At 42.9% G+C, this 24,825-nt stretch overlaps 2 protein-coding genes and 1 pseudogene across 5 annotated transcripts in view; 2 read left to right on the forward strand and 1 right to left on the reverse strand.

The window, feature by feature from the left end:
- Positions 1-18,811, reverse strand: part of LOC116299491 (DNA helicase MCM8) — a 62,451-nt gene extending 43,640 nt beyond the window's left edge. The window contains exons 1-4 of one of the 2 annotated variants that reach the window (XM_031708189.2): positions 18,562-18,811; positions 18,332-18,472; positions 17,858-17,940; positions 17,704-17,764 (exon numbers count right to left, since the gene is read on the reverse strand). In XM_031708189.2, coding sequence (XP_031564049.2) covers positions 17,704-17,764; positions 17,858-17,940; positions 18,332-18,472; positions 18,562-18,628 — 352 coding nt within the window. In that variant the 5' untranslated portion in view covers positions 18,629-18,811. Of the gene's footprint in view, positions 1-17,703; positions 17,765-17,857; positions 17,941-18,331 lie in introns of both variants that reach the window. The other variant, XM_089040783.1, reaches the window with a different exon arrangement.
- The window catches only part of LOC116299589 (uncharacterized), a 43,062-nt gene that overhangs the window by 13,152 nt on the left and 5,085 nt on the right, over positions 1-24,825 (forward strand). Inside the window, exons 1-6 of one of the 3 annotated variants that reach the window (XM_089040786.1) lie at positions 21,596-21,758; positions 22,791-22,893; positions 23,143-23,261; positions 23,410-23,683; positions 23,958-24,164; positions 24,524-24,736. In XM_089040786.1, the coding sequence (XP_088896912.1) occupies positions 22,806-22,893; positions 23,143-23,261; positions 23,410-23,683; positions 23,958-24,164; positions 24,524-24,736 (901 nt within the window). In that variant the 5' untranslated portion in view covers positions 21,596-21,758; positions 22,791-22,805. Of the gene's footprint in view, positions 1-21,595; positions 21,759-22,790; positions 22,894-23,142; positions 23,262-23,409; positions 23,684-23,957; positions 24,165-24,523; positions 24,737-24,825 lie in introns of those variants that run through there. The other 2 variants (XM_089040784.1, XM_089040785.1) reach the window with 2 other exon arrangements.
- LOC116299729 (translin-associated protein X pseudogene) lies at positions 18,838-19,721 on the forward strand (annotated as a pseudogene).

The following is a 24,825-nucleotide window of genomic DNA, read 5'->3' on the forward strand; positions in this document are numbered from 1 at the left end:
CTATCTTTTGTCTGAAATTACCGGTAAGTCTATTCCCGAGGTTTCTGATATGACAAAAGCCGAGTGGATGTTTTGTCGGCTGGATAAGGATATTCCTTATTACCCTGACGTAATTTACGAAATATTTTACAAGATAGACCCCAACCACCCCCTGTTAGGATGGATTCCAAGAAGATAGTGAACGATTACGTCATATGTTTTCAGCCAATCAAAACCTTCACAATTTTCTTTCACATTTGTGAAAACGTTTCACATTTGTGAAATAGATTTGTGAAATTAATTTGCATATGAACCAGACAGCCGGCGTTCAATATGCAAATAGAATCCTGTCTTGCTTTTTTCAAAGCAGATGTTTACTGAGCAAGCTTTCTTTGAAGCTCTTCTTTCGCTTCTTGGTAGATCTTTTTGCGAGATTCCTCGGAAAGATCTTTTACGATTGTTTTTTTGTTCCTTATGTCCGACTTTAATTTCTCGTACTTTTCCTCTTCGGCCAGAATAAGCGAGAATTCTACGTCGTCTATCTTTCTGTCACGCAAAGCCTTTGAGACAAGGTCAGTGATCGTATTTACTTTAGCCCTTGACAGAGCTATTGTCGTGTCGTGTTTTGATATTTTGCTTGACAACTGTTTCATAATGCCCGTAGCAACAGCCGAAATAATACCACAGGCTGCCCCAACGCTGGCCAAAGGAACTCCAACGATTATTCCCGGTCCAGTAAGCGAAGTAGCAACGCCAGAGCCTGTTAACGCCACGGACATGGAGCCGGAAGTTATCGCGATTTTATGTAATATGCTTCGGGCTCTAGCATACTTTTTCCTGACCTTCTCATAGTGCTTCGTTTGACCCTCTAAGTAAGCGAGGATTAAGTTCGCTTTATTCAGACGAAAGTTTTCGGCGTTTAGCTCGTTAGGACCCTCCTTAGGAAGTTCAGGATAGAGTGGAGGTGCTGATGGTATAACATCCATTATATATACTAATGTACGACGCTTTTGGGAATGATATACAGGAGCAGCCACATCACGACAACAGGGATTACTGGAACTGGAGGGCCTTTAGGAAGATGTTTCCGCACGCGGATGCTAGTAAGTTCGAAAGAAGGCCCGATGGTATTTACTATAACGGCTCCAGAATGTACAGTAATGAGGATTTGAAACCTACGCTGGTTAATCAGATAGACGATCAACTGAAGAATTCTGGTTATGTTGAACATAAGCCTAAGCCAACATATGTTGAACATAAGCCCGTGCAAGGTTGGTCAAAGGAATTATTGCTGGGTACCAGTACTTATCCGATACCCGCAGTTTCATTTGATAAACACCCAAGCTTGGACCTAACGCTGAACATGCGGATCTCTAACAAGCATTCCTTTCCGTTAAAGGTGCGAGATATCTTCAAAAACGTACCCATTGTTCATACCACCGCTAAGGAATCTCATGAATGGTTAAGTGGTCCTAACATGCGTTATTGGCCGCAGCAACTAAACTTTGCAGTTTGGTGTGCCACTAGCGGCTGTGGGGTAAGCGCAAACTTGATGAAGAATTCAATATTTGTTTCATTTTCACTTCACGGTTAGGAGAATACTACATGAGATGGGCGTTACTGCATTACCGGGAGATGCTGCGTTTTATCCTAGAGATAACAAATACGACGTTCCAGCCTATAACAGGCTTTGTAAGGAGTTCGGTGTTGTAGGGAAGGATTTTAGATGCACTACCGGTGCTAACAATGGTTTGGGACATATTTGGGCTTATTGGGGGATTGGTGGGCATGTGCTAAGTGATAAGGAAGTTCATGCGCTGCAGTTGCGATGGGACACGGGATATCACAAAGAAACTCACGACAGTAGCACCTTCTTTGAACCAAATACCAAAACCACTAAGGAAGTCAGAGACGGACCTCTGTTCAAAGATGAGGGCGGTAAGTATGCAGGGGCCAATCCACTGATTATTAAGATTACCAACGACGAGCAAACGAAGCAATACTTTAATTTCATACCCCCAGAAGGTAAAGGACTAACCAAAGCCGGCCTTGCCCGTTTGAACCGCAGCATAGAAGCTTACGTGTATTCCATCCTTGGAGCTCAGGTAAACACCCGATCCAGCATAGTGGGAAATACGGGCGCCGCAGAAGAAACGCGAGCCGAAGCTTTGATTCTATTCGAAAGTTCGATTTTGGAGGGCGACATTAGCAAGGGCGTACAGCGTTACCAACTAGCTATACAAAATTCTAAGGCCCGACTGGACTATGCCGTAGCCCCGGGTTGTTGGTTAATGCCCAGTAATTTATCTATAAATACTGGCTCTGTAGTAGGATACAACAACAAACTTCAACGAGCTACTAAGGATATGAAGTTTGGGGTGAATGACGTGAACTCTGACACTCTTAGGAACATTCCTCACTTCGTGGAGAAGCCAAAAAAGGAACACGCAGAAAAACCCGAACCAAAGAAGAAGCCCCAAAAGAAGGTCCTGCCTACGATACCCGAGGAATATGACCATAACTTACTAAAGGCCGGCGTAGCAGCTGCAAGCGTTGGTCTAAGCTATTATATATAGCGATGAACAACCCCTACGTAGCTGGAGTAGATTGTGTTTATACGACTTACACAGGCGAGAAAAAATACACCCAGGCATCTTGGGTTGATGTCACGGGCATGTCCGTGAATTTGAACTACTCGGGAAAGAAGTTAATCCTTTGTAGTATTTGCATTGGCACGAGCAGCCATGCCAACGTAGGATTTCGTTTCTGCGATGACAATGGCATACTGCAACCTATGAGAAATAAGACAAACAACAGGGAGCCTACGCATTTCTCCGTAGAGCCCAACCCCGGCAGCGCCGAAAACATCTCGGTTTGGACTTTCCACATGGTTGCTGATTGCCACGGGAAGGTAAAGCTGCAAATGAGAGTAGACGACACGGGCGTAGTAACGATAAATAGCATACATGACCAAAGAGATCGACCTTATAATCACGCTACCATTAGCACTCTTACGGTGCTTAGCCTTTAGAAGCAAATTTATTCCCTGAAATATATGAACCCGCACGCGAAGGAAGATTGGTTTCTCCATTACCTGGAGGAAAAGGAGTACGTGGGCGACAAGTGGCAAGACGCCGGATTGTGGGTGGAGGTTGGAGGCCTGGGATTGATCATGTGCACTATTTGTATTTCGGCGGGGTACTCATGCAATGCCGGTTTTAGGATCGTTGATGAGAATAACCACCCATTACCGCCATACAGGGTAAAAAGTAATACCAGGCATCCAGTTCATTTTTCGTCGGAGCCCGTTCCTCCGCAAACGGAAGACATGACACCCGTAACTTTCCATATGATAGCTAATTGCCAATATGCGAAGCTTCAAGTTCGTCCCAGCGATGGTAACGGCCGCATACGAATAAATGCCGCCCCGACTGTTAACCCTTCGACGGATGCTACTTGGAATCATAAGCCCATTAGCACCATGAGCGTGCTGCCGCTAGTTCCGCATTATCAAGGCGGCGCGAATACTATCTTTACTTATCCCCAGTCGAGAACACCTCGGGCGCCCGACGACGATAAGCCACCAGTAATACACGAGGATAAGATTAACCCTTCATCTTCTTCAGGAGTACCACTCCAATAGCTACGACTAATATCCAAATGTTATTCCCCACAAACTTTAGCAGTTCTCCGCCGGCCCTAAGTGCCAAGGAAACAACCGAACCCAGCAGCCCAGGAAGACCGGCTGCCATCTTTTTTCCCAAGTCCGTCAGCCCACTGCCTAATTTCTTTACGCCCGCGCCTGTAGCCTTAAGCGCGGACAAGATCACGCCTACTACGCTTGAAATAGCGATCGCGAATGCCAGCGGAAGACCATACTTTAAAAGGGCTCTTTTTACTTTTTCCTTGGTGGTAAGCCCCAACTCTTTTTCCAGGTTTTCCTTTTGCGCCTGTAATTCCGCAAGGTGTACCTGAAGGGCTTCTAATTCCCTTTGTGCTGCCTCCCTTTCCTCTTCGGGACGAGTTTGGTCATTAATTATTTCCTGCTGCCGCTCTATTTGCCCCTCCAGGTCTTCGATGGCCTGATCTCTTTGCCGGATTTGTTCTTCCTTAGTGTTAATTTCGGCAACCAACTGCCGCCGTTCCTCTAAAGAGCCGGTTATGGTGATATGCAAGTTTTTAGCTTCTTCCTTGCTCATATCCAGGTCTTTTAGAGCAAGATTGAAGGCGTGTCTGGCTCGGTCTCTTTCGTCTAAAGCCGTTTCAGCTTCTCGCTTGAATTGCAGTATGACTTCGTTCTTGCCCTTGATTTCTTTCTTTTGAGCATCGGTTAGCTGCCGTATTTGTCTTTCGTACTTTGCTTCCTTTTCTTTCAACGTTTCTTGTAGTTCCTCGGCGTGTTTTTCTAGTGCGACCCTTTCATTCAGGGCTCCCAACCTTTCTAACGCACTTCTGGTAGCTAGTTGAAAGCCTCTTAATCTTGCCACGTTAACCTTGACCGAGCCATTTTCGTCGAAGAGGATTTGTGGTTTGGTCCAGCGGTTTTTGTCGGGATATCTCATGTCTCTGACGCTTATGAGGACTTTGTTTCCGCGTTCTGTGAGCCTTACGTCGTCGGCCTCGAAGTGGGAATAGCGCTGCGTTAGCTCTTGCGTTGCCCACTCTACGGTTTCCCGCGCGGTTGCTCCCTGCTCACCCATGTTTCGAAGTTCTATGTACTCAGGAGGGGACTCACCGGGGTTCTTTTCGTGCCACATGCGATTCAAGGCTGCCTTGAAGCTTTTCCACCTACTACCGTACGTGTTTTCTAGAGCCATGTCGTAGATTAGGGGGTCGGTTTCCGCGCCTTTAGTCCATGCGTCGTATTCTTCGTCGTTAATGTCGACTTGACCTTCTTCGGTGGTGGGGTCAAAATCCGTTCCTTCTACTTCCATTATATATGATAAGCTCAAAGTTAAACCCCAACGTATTACCTAAGCAGGTTGGCGGACTGAAAGCAGAACGCACCTTTCACCGTGTCACCTTTACCCCCAGCAGCGCTAAGCCAGGGGAAACCCTGTACGTAGGCGTGCCCCGCCTAACGGATAACCTAGTCTTAGTTCCTGGCACCCTGGCGCTAAGGTTTGACCTAGCAATACAACCAAGCACTGCGGACGCGCGTCACGTTGTCAACGACCTTGGCCGCAACATTGTCTCAAAGATGCGGGTGAAGTTCGCAGGGGAATCCCTCTTGGACTTAAATAGGTACGATCTGTATACCACGTACAAAGACTTATGGTTGACTGCATTTGACCGCGCGCAAAGGATAGAGCAGGGAATCGCCAGTGATGCCATACGCAAGGTAAGAAGCGCAACCTCTGGCGCCTCAGGAGAAGACGAAATAAAGACAGCTTATGGCACTAAATATGTCGTTCCATTAGATTTCGAAGTTATCACGAACCACGGTGCATACTACCCAAGGCAGCTAAGCGAGCTGCAGTTCGAAGTAACCCTAGCAGACACTACGAACATCCTACAGGGAAAGGACGTAAGTTCCTCAGCCGTCCACCCATACTCCGTTACTAACTTAGAGCTGCAGTATGAAACGGTATACAGCGAAGACTTAGCACGTAGCGCCGGTATGGAATACAGCTCCGGGAAGGCTTTCCTTTACGATCACGTCGTGATGTACAAGACGTTCAGCTTTACAAATAACGTCGAAGAGGTCATCAACCAAAGCATTAACCTTCCCAGGCGCAGCCTTACAGGGATAATGTTGCTGTTCGCAAAGACATACACGGCAGGATTGCGTGACTCCGAGGCGTTCTTTAATCCTAACATCACTAACGTAGGCGTTAGCATTAACGGAGTGCCTAATAAGGTTTACTCACAAGGGATAAAGCCCGAGGACATGTACCGGGAAGTCGCGCGTAAGTTTGGTGACCAAATTGGCCCAAAGGAATTCTTTAAGGATAAGTATGCGCTGTGGATCGACATGCGCACGACGAACGACGAAGACCTACATGGACAGGGTTTACGCCTGGTAAATACCCAGGACGGCATTACGTTGGAGATCAAGCGCACCAAACATGCCAGCGACACTACTAAGATAAACGCGTACATTTTCGTAGTCTCAGACGCGCAGCTAAGCGTGGAAATGAATCAGCTAAAAAGCGTTGCCTACTAGGCTCGCGTTCCTTGAGCCAAGCGAAAGGATAAAAAAATATTCCTTACGTATAATATGCTTCGCGTATTTGAAAACAACGAAACCAAACTGCAATGCATAGTGCAAGGCGAAACTTTGTACTTCAAAGCAAAGGAGGTGGCTTTGGCGTTGGGCTATGAGCGTCCTAGAGATGCAATTAGAGTACACGTATCTGAGAAATACCAGAAAAAATGGGTTGATCTACAAGGGGCTGCGAATCACCGCTCCTTTACTACGCAACCACATTCCGTGTTTATATCCGAACCTGGTTTGTACGAACTGATATTTAGCTCCAAACTACCCAAAGCTGTGGAGTTTCGTGATTGGGCCTTTGAGGAAGTCCTACCCGCGCTAAGGAAAACGGGTAAATATGCAATAGAAAGGCGGTTTGGCGGCCCAAACAAGTTAGTATTCAAGATCGAAAGTGAAGCCGACCTACACGCGAAGGTCGTCGACTACACACGTAGGTTTTACCCCGATTTCATCATAGCGCCGGGTCTTGGTGAACTTCAAGATTCAGACAGCAAGCGAATAACCTGCTGGCGGAAAGGTTACCAAGCCGGCCAGCCAGACCTTTTAATCCTTAACGCCCACAAGAAATACCGCGGGTTGTGCATTGAGTTAAAGACCCCAAAGGGAAACGGCGTATTGTCCGCGAAGCAATCTAATAAAATCTCGCAGCTTGACGTAAATGGTTACCTAACGATGGTTAGCAACGATTACGACATCATCTGCCGTGCCCTGATGGATTACGCGGATGGCATTCGTATTCCCTGTAAGGGCTGTGTAAAGCGGTTTAAGTCCTACGCCACTTTGAAAACGCACCTAAAGATATTCCATAGGTATAATGAAGCTCAGCTTGACTCACTGGCGTGATCTTGTCCACGGTAAAGCATACGAAATAAAAAATTACGTCGTCTTCGAAGACATCGACCGTTTACGGTTAGTCCTCAAAGACTTAGAAGGCAAGGAATATTCCCTTTGGGCGCCGGATTGCGTGCGGTACGTAATTCAGGGTGAGGAATTCACCCACTTACGCAGCTATGGTAAGGTAAATGGCCGATGGAAGTTTGACATTGAAAGAAGAGTCACTCCATCTCCTCTTTGTAGTTAAGCGCGTCTGCTAAAGTCCGCTGCGCTTTAGGATCCGCGGAGCACCAATGCCCCACAAAGGATCCTTCGGAGAATACCCTGTCGCAATGAAGGCAGGTGTATTTTTTACGCGGTTTGGGTATCGGTGGCGTAATGCAGTCGGCAGGTAGTTCGCAAGTAATACAGTCCATATATTGAAAGGGTAATTAGGAATCCTCCAAAGAATGCGGCTGCGTAGGCTAGCATATATCAAAGAGCGTCTAATATTGTTGACGTTTAGGTTAATCTTTGTTAAGGCTGCTCAGGGTCTATTTTAAATAGCGTCTAATATTGTTGACGTTTAGGTTAATCTTTGTTAAGGCAGTTGAAGATATGTTCTTCTTCTCTGACGCAACCACAGGCATTACATTCCTGCCTCCAATACTCTCTTTTAGTCCACTGAACTCCTTCCATATGTTCGAAGGAAGGGAAAGTACGTATTATCGTCTTATGGTAATCTATACGATTCCTTAAATAATCCTCTTTATGAGGACAGCGACTCATCAAATCCGCACATTGGTAACAATCCACACCTTCCAAGTCGTAAGCGCGGGAAAGAAACTTATACTTCGCTTCGTGCGTCTTTCTGTGCGTCTGAAGACGTTGACGACTACTAAGTATCTCATTGCAGAAACTACACTGCCTGCTTTGTTCACAAACTCCTCTCTTTAAATGTTGCTGTATCCCTGAAGGGAATTCCTCATTACAGCCCTTGCAAAGTATGCAAATACGCTTGTCTTGATGTTGTTGCATCTTTTGAAAAGTACTGAATTCTTTACCACAATCCTTACAAAATTTACGCAATTCCTTCGTACAAACTCCATTACGAACGTGGTATTGTAGTCTTTGCTTGGTGCTGAACTTCTTCTTACACGACGAGCAGTCCATATATACTTAACAATATCTTAACCTCCATTTGACGTCTTAACAATTATTTAACCTAGACCCTAACATTTTGAGGCGCTCTTTGAAATAGACCCTGAGCAGCTTTAACAAAGTTTAACCTAAACGTTAACAATATTAGACGTCTTTTTCTTTCGAGGTATCCTATTCCTTAACAAAGATTAACCTAATTGTTAACATTCTAGGGGGGATATTGAATGAAGTCCTTAACGGACTCCTTAGCCCACGTCGCAATCGTCAACAAGGCGCCAAACCGTTCTGCACGCTTCAGACCGCACATTTCATCATACAATTCCTGCACGCGCTCTTTTAACCGGTTTATCTCCTCCCTTTGCATTTCTATGGTGCCTTTTTTATCCTTTGCGTCGGCGACAATTCTTTGCACTGCTTCCACTGGCTCCATCTATATATCTAGTGAAAATCCCTGTGATTTTCTAAAATATAAATGAACCCAGATCACATGCCTTGTAACGCTCTGATAGTAGGACCCACCGGCTGCGGAAAGACCCAGTTCATCGTGGAGCAGCTATTAGGGCCCTTTAGATACCGCTTCGACTATATCGTGTTATTATGCCCCACCTACGTGAATAACCGCACCTGGACGGGCATAGGAGTGAAAGACGACGACTTCTTTGTAGATATCTTAGACCCCAACGAGTTATCCAGCCATTTGAAGTTTTGGCACAAACAATTCCCTAAAGATACGCAGACACTCCTCATACTGGATGACATTGCCTGTGGGGATGACGTAAAAAAGCGCACCTCCGAATTGGTGAAGCTTGCTTTCAGCGGTAGGCATGACAATATCAGCGTTTGGTTACTCTCGCAGCAGCTTACCAGCGTCTCTAAGCCCTTCAGGGAAAACATAGGCTCCCTGGTCGTATTTTATACACCCAGTAAGTCTGACCTGGAAACCATCTTAAGCGACTACGGCGGTGAGATATCCAAGGAACAGTTACACGAATACATGCGGCATTTAAAAACGCACCAACATTCCAAGATGATCTTCTCTTTGAGGTTTCCGTATTCCATAAAGATCTGCGATCTTTAATATATATGGACATTGAGCAGCTCTTAGATGAAGTCCCCACGCAGTTAGATGAAAGTAACCTCAAGGAACAACTTAACATCCTTGTGTCTTCGGGGAAGTGCAAAGAAATGATAGGCAAGGAACTTACCCATGAGCAAGTTAATAAGTTGTCAGAAGAGGAGGTTAAGAAGTTCCATAAGAGGTACGAGGCCGCCCTTGCAAGTAAGACCACGGACGCCGTAGCGGACTCCGCTATCCGACTTGCGACTAAATTACTTGGACTTGCGCTGCCCATAGACGATGTGGAGCAACTACAGAAGGACATTAGCGAGGACTATGTCATCGCTCAAGAACTTAAGATAACCTGCGGGTGGTTGTCTTTGAAGTGCGGTAAGTTAATGGCAGTCGCCTCTGCGGCTTTGCACGTGGCTCAGCACGTCGACTTGAAGGAAGTACTAGGTTCCTTAGGAACATCTTGGAAGGACTTCAAGAAGGACAGAGAAGTCGAAAAGGTCTTCCAGGCAGCACTTGCTGAGGCACCTGCAAGTGACTTATCAAGTACTTAGTCAAGTCATTCGCGGGAATTACCCAGGCCGCCTCAAGTACCTAGTTAAGTCATCCTTAAGTACTTAGTCAAGTCGTCTTAAGTTACTTATTAATTCCTTCAAGTCCTTAGATATAAATGAGTGAACCAGAGTCGAAGGTAGAGCAGCCCCAAGAGGAGCAACGAATCACCAAGGCTAAATCTCCAGGCAGAGTTGCTGCCGGAAAGAAGCTCGCGGAGATGAACAGGAAGAACAAAGCCAAAAAAGAAGAAAAGGTGGAGGAAGAGGAATCCTTCATTAATCCCGGCTACGTCATCGGCGCGATAGGAATTGCTATAGCAGCAGGCAGCCTCTACTTACAATGGCGGGCAGCAAAGCCAGGGGTGAAATTGGAGCCAGCGCATTACACGCCTACGGAGCCGCCCGCGAGAAGGAGCAAAATCCCTGAAATGGAGTAATAACCTTCTCGCTTTGTAATATAATGTCGACCGCGTTGTTGAAAACTGTTGAAGAAGCAGCTATCATTACTTCTATACTTCTATTGTTGCGGGTATTGGTTGGGTAGGTAAGAAAGTGCTCAAAGAAGACTTTACTGAAGACCCAAGCAAGAGCTTCGCTAATTTTGCTAAGATGACCGCTGCCGTTGGCGGGGCTATCATGCTAAAGGATTATCTACGGAAGGAAAAGTACCTACCTAATGTATAATGGTTAGCTTAGTCGCAGGTGGAGTCATTGCAGCTTTAGCATTTACAGGGGCTAATTATGGTGGTCAATATTTGGATAGATTAGTTAGAGGTGATCGCAGCGGAAATTTGGCTGCCGAAAGAAAGAGACACGACTTAGCGCTGGAGAAATATCAGCGGGACGTGGCAGCTTGGAATGAAAAAAGACAAGCTTACAGGGATTGGTTGGACAAGAACTACCAAGACAAAATGCAGGCGGATAAGAACTTTGAAAACACAGACTACGCCTTTAAGCTCTATGCGCAAGCACACCCCGCGGCATTAACGGGGTTAAGAAAGCCTCAGTTCAAGAATTACTATCAGCCTTCTAAGAAACAAAAAGATAGTGAGTTGGTATTCGTGGGAGTTGCAGGGCTGGCGGGAGGCGTAGCTTTGGCATATCTGCTCTAACGAAGGGGACTTGTCCCCTGTAATATAATGATCGTCTCTTTGGAAAGCGACAAGAATGACTTTACCACTTATCTGAATCCCCCCATCAAAGCCCATAAGGTTAGGCTCATAAGTTGCTCTTTGTACAATTCTTGGTATAACCTGATTAGGGGCATAGTCACTGAGCATACAGGAGGATCTAACTATCAAGCCGTATTGCTGCCCGATGGACATTATACACCAATCACACTGGCCAAGGAATTAGCAAAACACGGTTATACTCTCACCACAGGATTGCCGCACGAAATGACCCTCAAACATAATATGTCAAATTATTCAATGACTTTTGGAAAGTCTGACCCATTGGGATCTTTATTATGTGCCTCGGGCAAGACAATTACCAACACAGCCATACCTGTGAAATGGAAAGTCGCATCCTCTTACGAAGTCTATTGCGATTTAGTCCATAGTTACAACAATGGAGAAAAGTCTTCTCTTATGTCCAAATTCCTACCTAAGGGTAATCCATTTGACCTGGTAGAATACACTCCCATTTCTTTAAGCTATGATTTGTCTAATTTGGTAGAAAGCATAAACATCACCATCAAAGTGGACGGAGAGACGGTGGATTTCAATGGACGTCAAATCAATCTCGTTTTGGAATTCATATAATGGGCCGCGTAGAGGACAAACTCAAAAGGATTTACTATGGGCCTGAAGGCTATTGGAAAGGAGCGTCAGCTATCAAGAAACTCGCGACCGCGGCCAGGGTATCAGAAGAAACGGCTAAGAACTGGTTGAAAAAACAAACCCTCTGGCAGGTTTATCTTCCCGTGCCTAAGTACATTCCCAGGCCCAGCTTTACCGTAAATACCCCTAATGAAGTTCATCAGGCGGATTTGCTCTTCTTACCACATGACAAGGTGAGAAGAAAGACCTATAGGTACGCTTTGACTGTAGTTGATATCGCAAGCAGATACAAGGACGCCGAACCCATAATCAGCAAGGATTCTGGGGAAGTCGCAGAAGCCCTAGGTAGGATTTATAAGCGCGTCTTGAAATGGCCTAAGCTGCTGCAAGTGGATGCGGGAACGGAGTTCATGGGCGTGGTTACTAAGACCCTGAAAGACCACGACACTAAAATTAGGAGAGCCAAAGCTGAGTACCACAGGGGTCAGAGCATCGTCGAAAGATTTAATAAAACCTTGGCTGAGCGTCTCTTTGGGTACCAGTATTGGAAAGAGCTGGAAGATCCCTCCAAACGCAACAGGGAATGGACACAGCGGCTCCCCCAGGTCGTCGCGGCTTTGAACAACGAGGCGGCCAGGGCTACGGGAATGAAACCCAAGGATGCCATAAAAAAGAAACACGTGGAACACAAGTCCTTCGTCAGAAGTTCGAGGGTGGTCTTCCCCCATGAAAAGAAATTAGGTAATGTCACGGTCCGATATCTCTATGAGCCGGGTGAATTAGAAGGAGGATCCAAAAGAGCTACGGATCCTAATTGGTCTTTGGAAACTTACCAGATCCGAAGCGTAATAGCTAAGAAGGGTCAGCCCATCTTGTATTATCTTCACGATGGCCCCACACGTGGGTTCGTCATGGAAGAACTGCTTATCGTGTGATGTCCGAATGCTATCGTATGCACTCCGTCATCACACATCCATCGCTTACCGTCAAATGCAGACAGTGACACCTTCTCCTGCGTGACGTTATGTATCTGATGACCATAGCTGCGCAGGCTGTTCATCTTATGCCGCTGTTCCTTGCGTGTTCGTAATACGTTGAGGTAGGACTCGTGCGTAATGTCCTTCTTAACCACGTACTTTTTTACGCCTTTACCTTTCTTTTCTACGCCGTCTAACTTTAGCACGCTGTACATCTTTGGTTTCAGACCCACGTACTCTACTATGGGTTTTCCTAACATTTCGTCTTTCATCTTCCCAATTACCTTCTTATTCTTCGCAGAGTAAAGGAAGTGCTCCTTCGGGTAACCGCTGGTGTCGTACTCGTCTATGTCGGGGAGGCAGTCTTTGTAAACGTCTTCCGTTTGCACTTCTAGAATTAGGGAGTCGGTGTCTGTGTATAGGAGGCGACAGCGGTCTCCGTACTTTGGCTTAAGCTTATCGTAGTAGAACTCGTACATAAGCAGCTTCGATAGATCCAGCACCGTAAAGCCTGTGTAAACGGGCTTGTTTAGTAAGAGGTTTGCCCTTTTCATGTGAATCACGTAGAAGTTCAGCATTTCTACGTATCTAACGAAGCCTGGCTGTGACACGTATGCTTCTGCTTCCTCTTTGGTGCTGACTATTTTTACGCTTACGCGCTTGCGGATGTTCTCCATTGTCTTTCCGAACACGCTGTTGTTCATCAGTTTGAAGAGGTTTTTCTCGAAGTCATTTTTCGCTGCGGTACGCTTTTGCGTGTTAAAGTCAATGTAGGGGCGCATCCAGGGTTCCTGCGTGAATTTTAGGACTCTGTGGATCTTCTCTACGCGCATTCCGTGTCGCACGTAGAACTGCAGGTTGCGGTAATGTACCACATACTTCTTCTTATCCATCAGGTTCATAGTTAGTTTCCTGTACGGTTTGTAACCAGGGCACATTTGCTTTTGCAGCGGACTTAGCTGCTTAAATGGTATCTCTATCGCTTCTGGTGCTAAGGGGAACTCATTGTGTTCGTCGTGCAGGCGCTCTGGGTACTCCAGATCCACTTCTAAGACGTAACCCTTGTCTTCCTCCTTTCCTACCTGCATGTAGAAGTCTATCGGCTTCACTGGATCCCATTCGAAGTCTCTCACAGGTAGGTACTGTGACATTGCCCAACCATAAAGGTTATTCGCATCCAGGTAGTAAATGTATGTGGTTGGTTTCTCTGGGTCGTGCTCTACTAAGGGGTTGTTTGCGCGGGCGTAACGTCGGCTGGGTCCGCATACGCCGCCACGAATACCGTCTTCCATAAACCGATACATGTCGTACTCCGTTAGGAGATCCAACTGCGCATTTGTCTTCTTTAACAAAGCACTCCAGCTGAGCCCAGGAGCCGTGTAGAAATTAGCGGGATCCAATCCGTAATATTCCATAGCCATCTTTCTGAAGCTTTGGAAAACATCTGCGAGCAGCACTACGTCAGACCTTAGGTAGATGTCGTGGTAGTCGCCCATGTTCTCACAGGAGTACTTTTCCCACACGTCTAACGCATGCTGGTACTCCTCATCCTTTATACCAGACTCGTTTAGGGTGCTGTAGAAGCGATCTTTGGGTGGTAGGGGTTCTTTGAATCGATCCCAGGAGTCCATGTATTCGTATGGGTAGACTCCTTTCCTTTCCGCGCCGTATTGACTGGAAATGGGAAAGTTGGTGTTATACTTTACGAGGTTTGCTAAGGAGTCCGCCATAAACTGCTGCGAATCTAAGAACTTTAGCTTACCCACAGTTACGGACATGTAGCGCTCTTTGTTGTTGGGTATGCATTTGACGTCGGAGCCGTCTGTTCCTTGTAGTAGCAAATGGGAGTCGTAACCGCGGAGGTTGTGAAAGAACACCGGAATCTCCATGTCTGGATTTACTTTGAAGTTTATATTGCATTTCCAATGAGCCGCTCCTCTGTATTTACCAGTGATGTGGCAGTGATCCCTAACCTTATCCACATAGAAATCCTCAACAAATGCTTTGTGGCAGTGAATGCAGTGCGTGGAGGGCTTTCCCGGCTTCTCACCTTTCTTAGCATACTTCCCGCATTTAAAATGAGCTTCTCCTAGATACTTTCCATCTTCATCCCACGCTTTCTTGGCTCGTCTTCCAAACTGAAGAAGCGCATGTTGACAAATGTGGCATTTTTTTGCCTTGTTAAAAGCCTCCTGGTTCTCTTTGGTAAATTCCATCTTCTTTGGACGTCTTAATTGTTCTCTAATCTCCCCCTCCTCTTCTCGCAATGCTTCTAGAAACTCATTAGCTGCGTTCTTACCTCGGTAAATCACAGGAGGGTTTGCTTTACCGTCTGATCTGACTACTATGTAACCAAAGGAGCAGATCTCGTGTAATCCTACCTTATTCGTGGCACCACGTTTCTGCTCTTCCTTAGTTATCAACGCTTCGAAGTCTGCATATATCACGTAAGGCACTTGCATCTGCTTTTGATGGTTTGCGTATGAAAGCTCTTTGTTGGTGGGCATCTGGATCCGTTGCGCCACTTCTTCGACTCCGCGGCAGATCTCATCGTGTTTCTTTAGGGCATTTAAGGATGTAAATGACAGCAAGCAGCAGTCACAGAAGTACTTTTTGCCTTTGTGCTTAGTATGTCTGTAGAATAGTCTGCTAATGTGTTTAACCCATGAGTAGTGTCCGCCGTGGTAGAATAAATGTACGCGCTCTCCTTTACTTTTTGACAGAACTAACGGTACTATCGTCTGCTCTCTGACTCCGTAAACGTTAATTGCTAGATCGTTTATTTCCTCAAATATGGGGATGTCTATCAACTGCATGGGAAATTCCACACCATCCCACTCTAAATCATCTGTGCGATACTTACTTGTCCTACAGGGATCCTTCTCTGCTGGATACAGTGCAGACCTGATTGCCCACATAAAGCATCGATTGTCTTCATTCTTCACGTTTACAATAGCCTTCTTCCTTTCTACCCACGTTGGTAGCGGTACGTAACTCCCCCCTCGTATGGGTACGTACCTGGCCATACTTATCTCTATTCCTTCAACCTCCTCTACTGTCCAACCCGATCCTTCTTTCGTGTAGTTAGACAGCGACTCCATTATTGCTTCTAAGGCTTCACTGAGTGACCTATCCAGATTCGTGGATTCTAATATCACTAACGACTTTGATCGCAACATTGCTGTCGTCATTACCTCGTCTTTTGACAAACTTACTTCTACCATTATGCTCGCTTTCAGGGCTCCTAATTCTTCTATACCTTTTCGGAGAGTCCTTTTAACCTTCCTTTCTGACTGACGCCAAAACTGTCTAACGTCAATCTCACCGTTACCGGGTATTGACACCGTGCTGAAGTTGCTTTGGGATTCCATCTATATAATAGGAAATATTTTATACCTAATACCAAGCACTTTTTAGGTCGTCGTAGTCGTACTCACAGTCCTGACAATGCCAAAACAATTTAACCTTAGTCTCAAACTTCTTACCACATCCACAATCATAACTGCTCATACACTTCGTCTTCATTTTCAAATGCTTTTTCAAATCCGCTTCTTTCTTAAAAGTTCTCTTACATTCTTCGCACTCCATATATAGACTAACATATTTAAGTGCGCTGTTGCCCTCAACCACACTTGGAGTGGGGGTCGTCCGTAGGTGGATTTTTGACACGGGTCTTGCCCCGTGTTGAGATTGCGCTGGAACCCCCATTCCCTATACTACTAATAGACCTACTTTTCTTAATTGATTAATTGATTCCTACTTAAGTTTCGTGCTTGATAATCTGTTTTCTATGATGATCTACAATAATCAAACTTGACAAACATTTTGTCCATGACAATAGATATTTTATTCATATGTGATTTTGTACATAGTCATTTTTATCCACAAATATTTTTAGAATTTTGTATTTATGTATGTATACGTGTTCCTGTTTATATTAATATAAGAAGAACAGTTTTTATATGGGAATTCAGTTTCCCCCTACTGTTGTCCCCTCTTAGTATATTATCGTTAGTATGTACATTGTTCATTTCCGTTTGTATATTCTATATTTTTTTTATATATTTGTATGTTCATTATTTTTGGGAAAGTCATCAAATAAATAAATAAATAAATAAAAATGTTTAAAATAGGTATCTTGGAAATCACGCAAAGAACTTCTTTGCATACGAAACTTGATACTATTACTAAATCCACAGGCAGTCCAAACAAGGATCCTGTGTATGGTTTATAAGGGAATGTATGGGAGTTATGATTTAACAGATCAAAAACAGTTTTCCGTGTTTGATAAAACAGATCAAAACTTATTCGTTGTGACTGTTACAAATGTAATTTGTAATAACGAAACACATGATATCAAATGGAAAATAATCAAGAAAAGTCAGCCATATAGTAATCACAACAAAAAAATTAATGTAATTTATGTCTTAACGAGAAATTTATAATCATTTGTAAAAAGAATCTAGGTACCTTGAATAAGCGCAATGAATTAGCAACCCCATGTCCTCACAGAAATAGATATATACTCAAGAAATTCTACATCCCTGTGTAATATAAAACCGAACTGTCACTTTGCAACCTTTTTCATTTTAAATGCCAGCGGATTACACCAACGGTCATTCATTGTAACTTGCCTGATGAGTGTGGTCATTGCGACCATACGAAACAGATTTGTTGCATTAAACAATGAATCAATTCCAAAAGTCTTGATTTAGTTTAAACTATATTTACTGCTCCTTTAATGTTGAGCACTCTAGAAAACCATTCTACGAAAATAAGTTAAGTATGTATATAAATATAAATAAATATATATATATATATATTTAAGGAATACTAAATGGCGCACATGTCTATACGCTGTGATATAAACACGATGGGAGCTGCAGAGCAAGAGAGAAGTCGTAGAAAAACACAAGGCGTAACTGACTGTTTCTTTGACTTCTCAAGTGCTCTACAGCTCCCAGAGTGTTTATATCACAGTATATAGACTCAAGCGGACGTTTGATATCGCTTTTATAAAATATTTTTGAATGATTTCGTGCGACATATACACACGGTAGCCAGCCAATCAGCGTGCGCGTTATATCTCAAATATTTCATAAATATATATATAAATATATATATATATCAAGGGTACTGAGCAGTACATTACCAGGATCACTAATTATGTCTGGGTATTCCAAAGTAACAGATCCTTTTCTTTCAATATCATCCTACAGTCAAAAAAAAATCACAATATAATTACAAATTCTTCTGAAATGTACTCTACAACACTTGTACTGTACATTATTAGACTTGATACTTACCTTTGAAAATTCAGCCGAGTGTTGTTCAAAGTATGACATGAAAGCTTCTATCTTTGGGATGAATGGAGAACCTGGTACATATTCTGCATTATGTGTACAACATTGAAAATGTATAATAATTCATTAATTAAAATCGAAATTAAGGGGCAATTAATTAACCAATAAAAATTGGCTGAAATCCAAATAAATTTTTTTAAATCTTTTAGGTAAATTAGCGAAGAACAACATTTTCGTTTCCAAGATTTAAGTAAGCTGAATGATGAAAATAGAAAATGAGAAGAGAAGGAGAGAGAAGTAAGAGGATGAAGGAGAGAAAGAGAGAGAGAGAGAGGAGGAAGAGATGGGACTGAAAGTGAAAAAAATATGAAGTGAATCACCTAAATTTTTTAACTTGTTCACTTGGTAACTGTTCACATATTTTCCTCGTTTATTTAAACAATCTTATTTCCTTAGTTCAAATAAACAAAAGTTTACCTTCTTCAGGAAAGTACAAACTCCATTTCTTGTAAGGACAAGGGACCAATGGCGGCTGCTGTTGTGGTTGTCGTTGTCTGGGCTGTGGAGGTCTGTTGTTTGTTTGGCTTGATGTTCCACTACCAGAAGAACTGTTATTGCCTTTTATAAAACACAAAAAATAGGTGCAAAACACTGAGCAACAAATATAAAATGGCTACTTTGAAGAAAATCTAGTTGAGGAAACTTACCTCGTCTTCTGTAGCCTCTTCCACGTCCTCTCCAGTTACCTCTCCCTCCTCCTCCTCTAGAACTCATTCTTATTGCATTTTTAATCCAATATGCCAAGAATATTGCTCATTTATTACGACAAACCAGACTTTTGAAGCAGGAAAAACACTTTTTCATGTTTTGATCGCCGCCATTTTGAAATAAGCGCGCTAAAATAGTACGCCGCTGCTAATTGGTTAGTGTCTCAAAATAGTAAGCCAATAGGATGGGTCCTTATATCTGCTGCTAGATCCAATATGGCGTCCAGTGGCACAAAATTCGAGAGAAGAAGAAAAAGACCTTACGAAAATACAAAACAAAGGAGTCCAAATAAGAAAAAGGTGGACGAAAATTCCCCTGTGTTTGTATTCTTCAAGGAAATCCAGCAAGAGCTTGATTCGCGTTATGACAAGCACGAAAGAATAGTAAAGTTAAGCAGAGATGTGACCATTCATAGCAAGAGAATTATCTTCTTATTACAACGTGTTGCTGGGGCCGAAAGCAAAGATGATATACTGAAAGAAGCTGAACAGAAGCTGGTCGAAGTAAAGGAATACTTAAAGGGTATCGCTTTGGAGCTGGTGAACGAAGATCCGTACAGATTTGGAAAAGCATTTTCACCTGGGATACAAGAATACGTGGAAGCCCTCTCCTTGTACCATTACAACAAACACCTTTGCTTAATTTCTCACAAAGAAGTCCAAAATGAGCTCCGATTTTCTATAGGTGAAGAAATGATAGTGCTAAATCTAAGCCCTTTTGATTACGCTCTTGGGATTGCGGATTTGACTGGTGAATTAATGCGTCTCTGCTTGAATTCTGCTGCCAATGCTGACACTAACACACCCTTTGAGGTCTGTAAGTTCCTAAGATCCATCCATGATGATTTTGTTGCACTGGGGAACATCAACCGAGACGTTTCGTCTAAGCTTAGAGTGCTTAATACCAGTTTACATAAAGTAGAGAGAGCATGTTATAACTTGGAAGTGCGCGGATCTGAAATTCCCAAACATATGTTGGCTGACTTAGTAAGCTCTGCGGCTGATGATCAACAAAACAGTAACAATGATAGTTCACTGGTGTTGTAATTCATTAATCTAATTTTGGTTAAATAATAAAGAAACTGAAGTTAAAATACTCATCTTTTCCATCAGTAATAGTCTTTAAAATTGTTTTTCTATGACCTAAATGTGCTCTGCTGATATTCAATTTCACGTGACTAACTCTTTATACAATGAAAAGATATAACTAGCTAAAAACTAGTGTGAGCTGCGTCGGTGTTTCTAATGAAACAGTAATGATGAAAGGGTAAATTATACACCGTGAAAAGATGAAAAAACTTACTGACGTTTCGGACGCTAGTCCTTCGTCGGAGTAAAAGAGAAAGAAGTGGTAGAAAGGAGTGTATATATGATAGAATAAGACAAAAGAAACCAATGAGAGCAAGGTAGGCAAGGAAACAAAAACAAACAATCAAAAGACAAAAGAAAAGGTTAGTTGAAAATAAAGCGTTCATTAATCCCGTTGGGACTAAGAGTGCCCAATAGGTGAATAAGCCGCATTTCTTTGGTCTTGCGACAATCATTGTTGCCGTTAAGCAAAGAAAGACCGAAAACAATGAAGTCAGAAAGAGAATGGTTAGCTAGATTAAAATGGCGGGAAACTGGTTTGGTGGGATCGTTATTGCGAATATCATAAAGATGATTGCAAATGCGATCACCAAGACGGCGGCCAGTCTCGCCCACATACAAAAGATTACAGCGGGTACATTTAATACAATATACAACATTAGAAGTGGTACAAACAAAATGGTCAGTGATTTTAACAGTAGATTTAGGACCGACAACAGAAGTGTGAGAGGCTATGTGAGGACAAGTATAACAACGTTTACGAGAACAGCGAAAAGTACCAGGTTCTTTGTTAGAGGGAAGAACTCCCTTGACCAAGAAAGAACGGAGATTACGATCACGTTTATAGGAAAAGAGAGGGCGGTTGTTGAAAATAGCAGAAGTGCGAGTATCAGAGTCAAGCAGAGAAGAGTTGCGGTTAACAATGGGTTTAATGGAAATGTTCATAGGATGATACGTAAGAGTTAAAGGAATGCGGTCATTAGAGGGACGAGTGTGAGGAGTGAGAGCGGTGGTACGATCAATAGTAGAAACTTTACGAATGGCGCGATCAATAACATGAGCAGGATAATTACGCTTAAGGAAGAAGGAACGCATCTCAGAACATTTAACAGAAAAATCAAGATCATCACTACACAAACGACGAAGACGAAGAAATTGCGAGAACGGAATAGCGTTAAGAGTGTGCTTAGGATGAGAAGACGAGTAGAGTAAATAAGAATGAGAGTCAGTAGGTTTGTAATGGACACTAGTGCTAAGACGGTCGTCATTAACACTAAGCAAGATGTCAAGGAAAGTGACTGATGTTTCACTAACCTCCCACGTAAAGTCTAAGGCAGGGTGAAAAGAGTTAACAAAAGAGATGAAAGAATCTAAGTCATTACGCGAACAAGAAGTAGCACCAATACAATCATCAATATACCGTCCAAAAGACTCAGGTTTAGGTCCAGTATATTGTTGAAAAACAAGGTTTTCGATATAACCAACAAACAAATTGGCATAACTAGGGCCCATCTTAGTACCCATAGCAACACCGTTTACCTGCCGATTATACCGATCACCGAAAGAAAAACAATTGAGAGTACCTGCCGATAATACCGATCACCGAAAGAAAAACAATTGAGAGTGAATTTTTTACAATGCACTACTTCGCAAGTAAACTGATCTCTCAATAAGTCCAATCCGATATAACAATCATTTGTATTATCATCATTAGTATATGCCCTAACTAGGACTGCATAACTATTCACTATCTAGACAGTATTCACTCGACTGCGCACTCATTGATCCATTTCCGATAACCTTTCTTGATATTCTAGCCACAAGTCTGTCACACAATGTTTTTTCAGCCTCGTCTCGATGCGCGTTCCAATTCTCGGAATTCACTCACAAGGAAGTAAGTTTTTCCAAGAAAGCTGCTTCTTCGTTGTTTGCGCAATTCTATTGCAGAGGGAGTGGTTTACAATATTTTTCGATCTTTTTCGATCTCCAGCGCTTTGCAGTGGACGTTAGAAGGTTCATTTATATATAATCTCGAAATCTGTAGAAAGGTAAGCATCAACGTAATGTTGATAGCCATGCTCTTGTTCTAGCTCTACTTGAAGAGTTAACTAGGTAAAAACTAGTGTGAGCTGCGTCGGGGTTACTAGCTAGTGTAACAGTGATGATAAGGTACTTACTGACGTTTCGGACGCTAGTCCTTCGTTTACGAACTTCATGGCTCAAAAAGGTGTCGGGTGCATTTTGAGAAATGAGTCATAAAGACTGAAACTTTTTTCGTGTTTTTGACTTTCTAGCAAACTGTTGACTTTCTAGCAAATAAATACTTCGAAACTACCTGCTTTATTTACACAGTAAACCGATTGTCTTTCTTTGGAAATTTGTTATTTGAAATGGAAAGGTTGTTACTGATTTTTCTGTGATTCTATTTGTGTTGAGTTTTAACGAAACTCCTAATTTATATTTCGCAAAAACCTATTTTATCAGCCTAGAATCATATTGGATATCACTAAACTAAACATTGTAGCGACTCTAAGTACCAAAGCGTTTTACGAGAAATCGAGAAACCGTAATCTTGTGCTTCCTCATTTCACCCTCTCTCGAATACACAGAAAGATAGATATATAGTTTTCTTTCGAATGATAGTTACTGGGTTTCTTTCAGGAGAGGAGAGACAGAAACGGTAAAATCGAAAGAATAAATTCAAATAAGTTCAATAATTATCGATGCTGCAAGATAAATACTAGTACTTATGTTTAGCGAACATTTCCGTGTTATGACTAAAAAATGATCGTATCCAATCAAATCGTTTAAAATTTTACAGACGAGAGCGACGTTTTCTAATAATATATTGAATAATCTATCAAAGCCTAATGTATGTACAGTCTGGTAAACAACCGGATAGACAGATGCATAGTGTTATACTGAATACTGGCTTTTCTAACATCGACCCGGTAACCGGTCGTTATATCTCTTATTGCTTCAAAGTCTAGTGAATGATTGCAAATCGCCTGTTTCAAGGGAAGGTGAATCTCATTTTGCCTTGCGTGTTTATGATTATATTTTTGTAAACTTTCTTCCAGTACTGTACCTTGGCCATGGCAGCCGCAATTGTCGTTCTGGGTCACTACAAAGTCAATTTGCTTGACAAGTTAGGACAGGGAATGTTTGGAATCGTGTTTCGAGGTACGTGATGTCCATCGGTCTTAGCTTAATCTTTTAAAGTTGAGGGGAAAGACCTATCCTACCGATTGCAGAATATTTAGGAAAACCCCATGGGGAAAAAACACAATACACCATGAACGGGGACAGATGTGTATGACCTCTTGGAAATACTTTGACGAGATTGCAATGCCTTCAATCCCGATACGATCTTTTTCAAACGCCCTGTATTGGTATTCAGAGGTTTAGATGGAATTTTGATTTATTTGAAAGGGACGGACGCACGGCGAGGCATAAAGGTGGCTGTAAAGCAAATGGAGCTGAAGAAGGACGATAAGGGCGGGGCTGACAAAGTAGGAAGTGATGCAATGACAGAAATCAAGAACTTGCAGGTGAATTTTAAAAAACTTGTTCGGTACCCTGGAACAACCTCTGGGCTAATTAAATTCAGGGAGAAAAAGTGAATTTTTTTCTATCCTTTCGTTCAATCTCCACATCTTTTGTTTTAATTGTCTATTCACAAGTATTTTCTGTTTTCAGAAACTCCCGTCCCACCCCCACATAGTCAAGTTTTTCGACTTCCACTTCCAAGCCAATTCTTTCTGGATGGTGATGGAGTTTTGCAACTTTGGCGATCTAAAGCAGTACTTTGACAAGTACAAGCCCATAGACTTTGTAACCAAGGTAGAATTCATGCAACAGGCAGCTAGTGCCATCCGTCACTTGCATGGGCTGCCTGTTCCGATTATACACAGAGACTTGAAGCCAGCTAACCTCATGTTGCATTATACGGGCAACAGACCAGTCATTAAAGGTAATTTCCTGTGGCGTATGCGCATGTTTCTTCTTGTTAGACTTACAGGCAGCCCAATTAACTATTACGTCATGATGGCCCTCGTAACTAGAACCCAGAGCCTCTCGTTCAAAGCCAACCACAATATAGTATTGATATACTAGGATCAGCTCAATTTGATACATTACAACTGCAGTAAAATTATATAGTTTATATATATTCTCATATACATAGCATTGAGTCTCAGTACTTTATTTGGATACATATTATTATCAGTGCGTGTTTCTATTTTTAGTGACTGACTTTGGCTTAAGCAAAGTTGCCGAAGACAAGGCAGACATGGCAAAAACGTACATGATGTCGACCCTTGGAGGAACACCGGTATTCATGGCCCCAGAAATCTTTATGGAGCAGAAGTATACATCCTCTGTCGATGTGTTTGCGCTTGGTTTGGTGTATTTAGGCATGCTTAACTATGATAAGATCGGCGACATTTTCCCGGGTAGGTTCCAACTCAGTAAGCTAGCCTGCTTAGCGGTCTTTGTGGTGAAGTGGAGAGAGGGAGGGGCAGAAGATATAGAAAAGGAAAGGCCCTCCTCCCTGGTTCCTTTCAGTGGACTGCTTCGCAGGCTCAGTGTTTCACAGGACTGGTGAGTAGGTGTTTTATCCAAACAAGCCCCGTCACATAGTCTGGCATATTTCAACTGAGTACGATTGTAGCGATTGTAGCGATTGTACGATTGTAGCTGGATCTTAGTCTACAGTACTGACTATTAATCGTATCGATACGTTTATTCGATGAGATAAATCGCACGTGAACAACAAAAAACATTTTATATCATTTACTTATTTTGTTTTCAGTGCTTGGGTCTGGCTTTCTGATGATGCCATTAGGAATGGCGATAGCGCAGGCGCTGAAAACAGGATCTGCTCCACCAAAACCTGTTGAGATAAAGCCTAGCGAGAGTAAAGACATGAAAGAAGTAAAAGAAGTTATCAGAAAAATGGTGATGGCTAAGAAAGAAGATCGTATGAAAATTCAAGAAGTTAGCACCACACTGAACAATATTTTCGGTAGGTCTATTTGGGAGCTATGTACTCGAGTTACTACGTTTAATTTGAATTTTGTTAAATACTTTCCATTGAACAAAGAAAGAGGATAT

The sequence above is a fragment of the Actinia tenebrosa genome, unplaced genomic scaffold, assembly GCF_029948245.1.
Source record: "Actinia tenebrosa isolate PJP-AT-01 unplaced genomic scaffold, QUT_ActTen_1.0 PGA_scaffold8__29_contigs__length_14323225, whole genome shotgun sequence".
NCBI lineage: Eukaryota > Metazoa > Cnidaria > Anthozoa > Actiniaria > Actiniidae > Actinia > Actinia tenebrosa.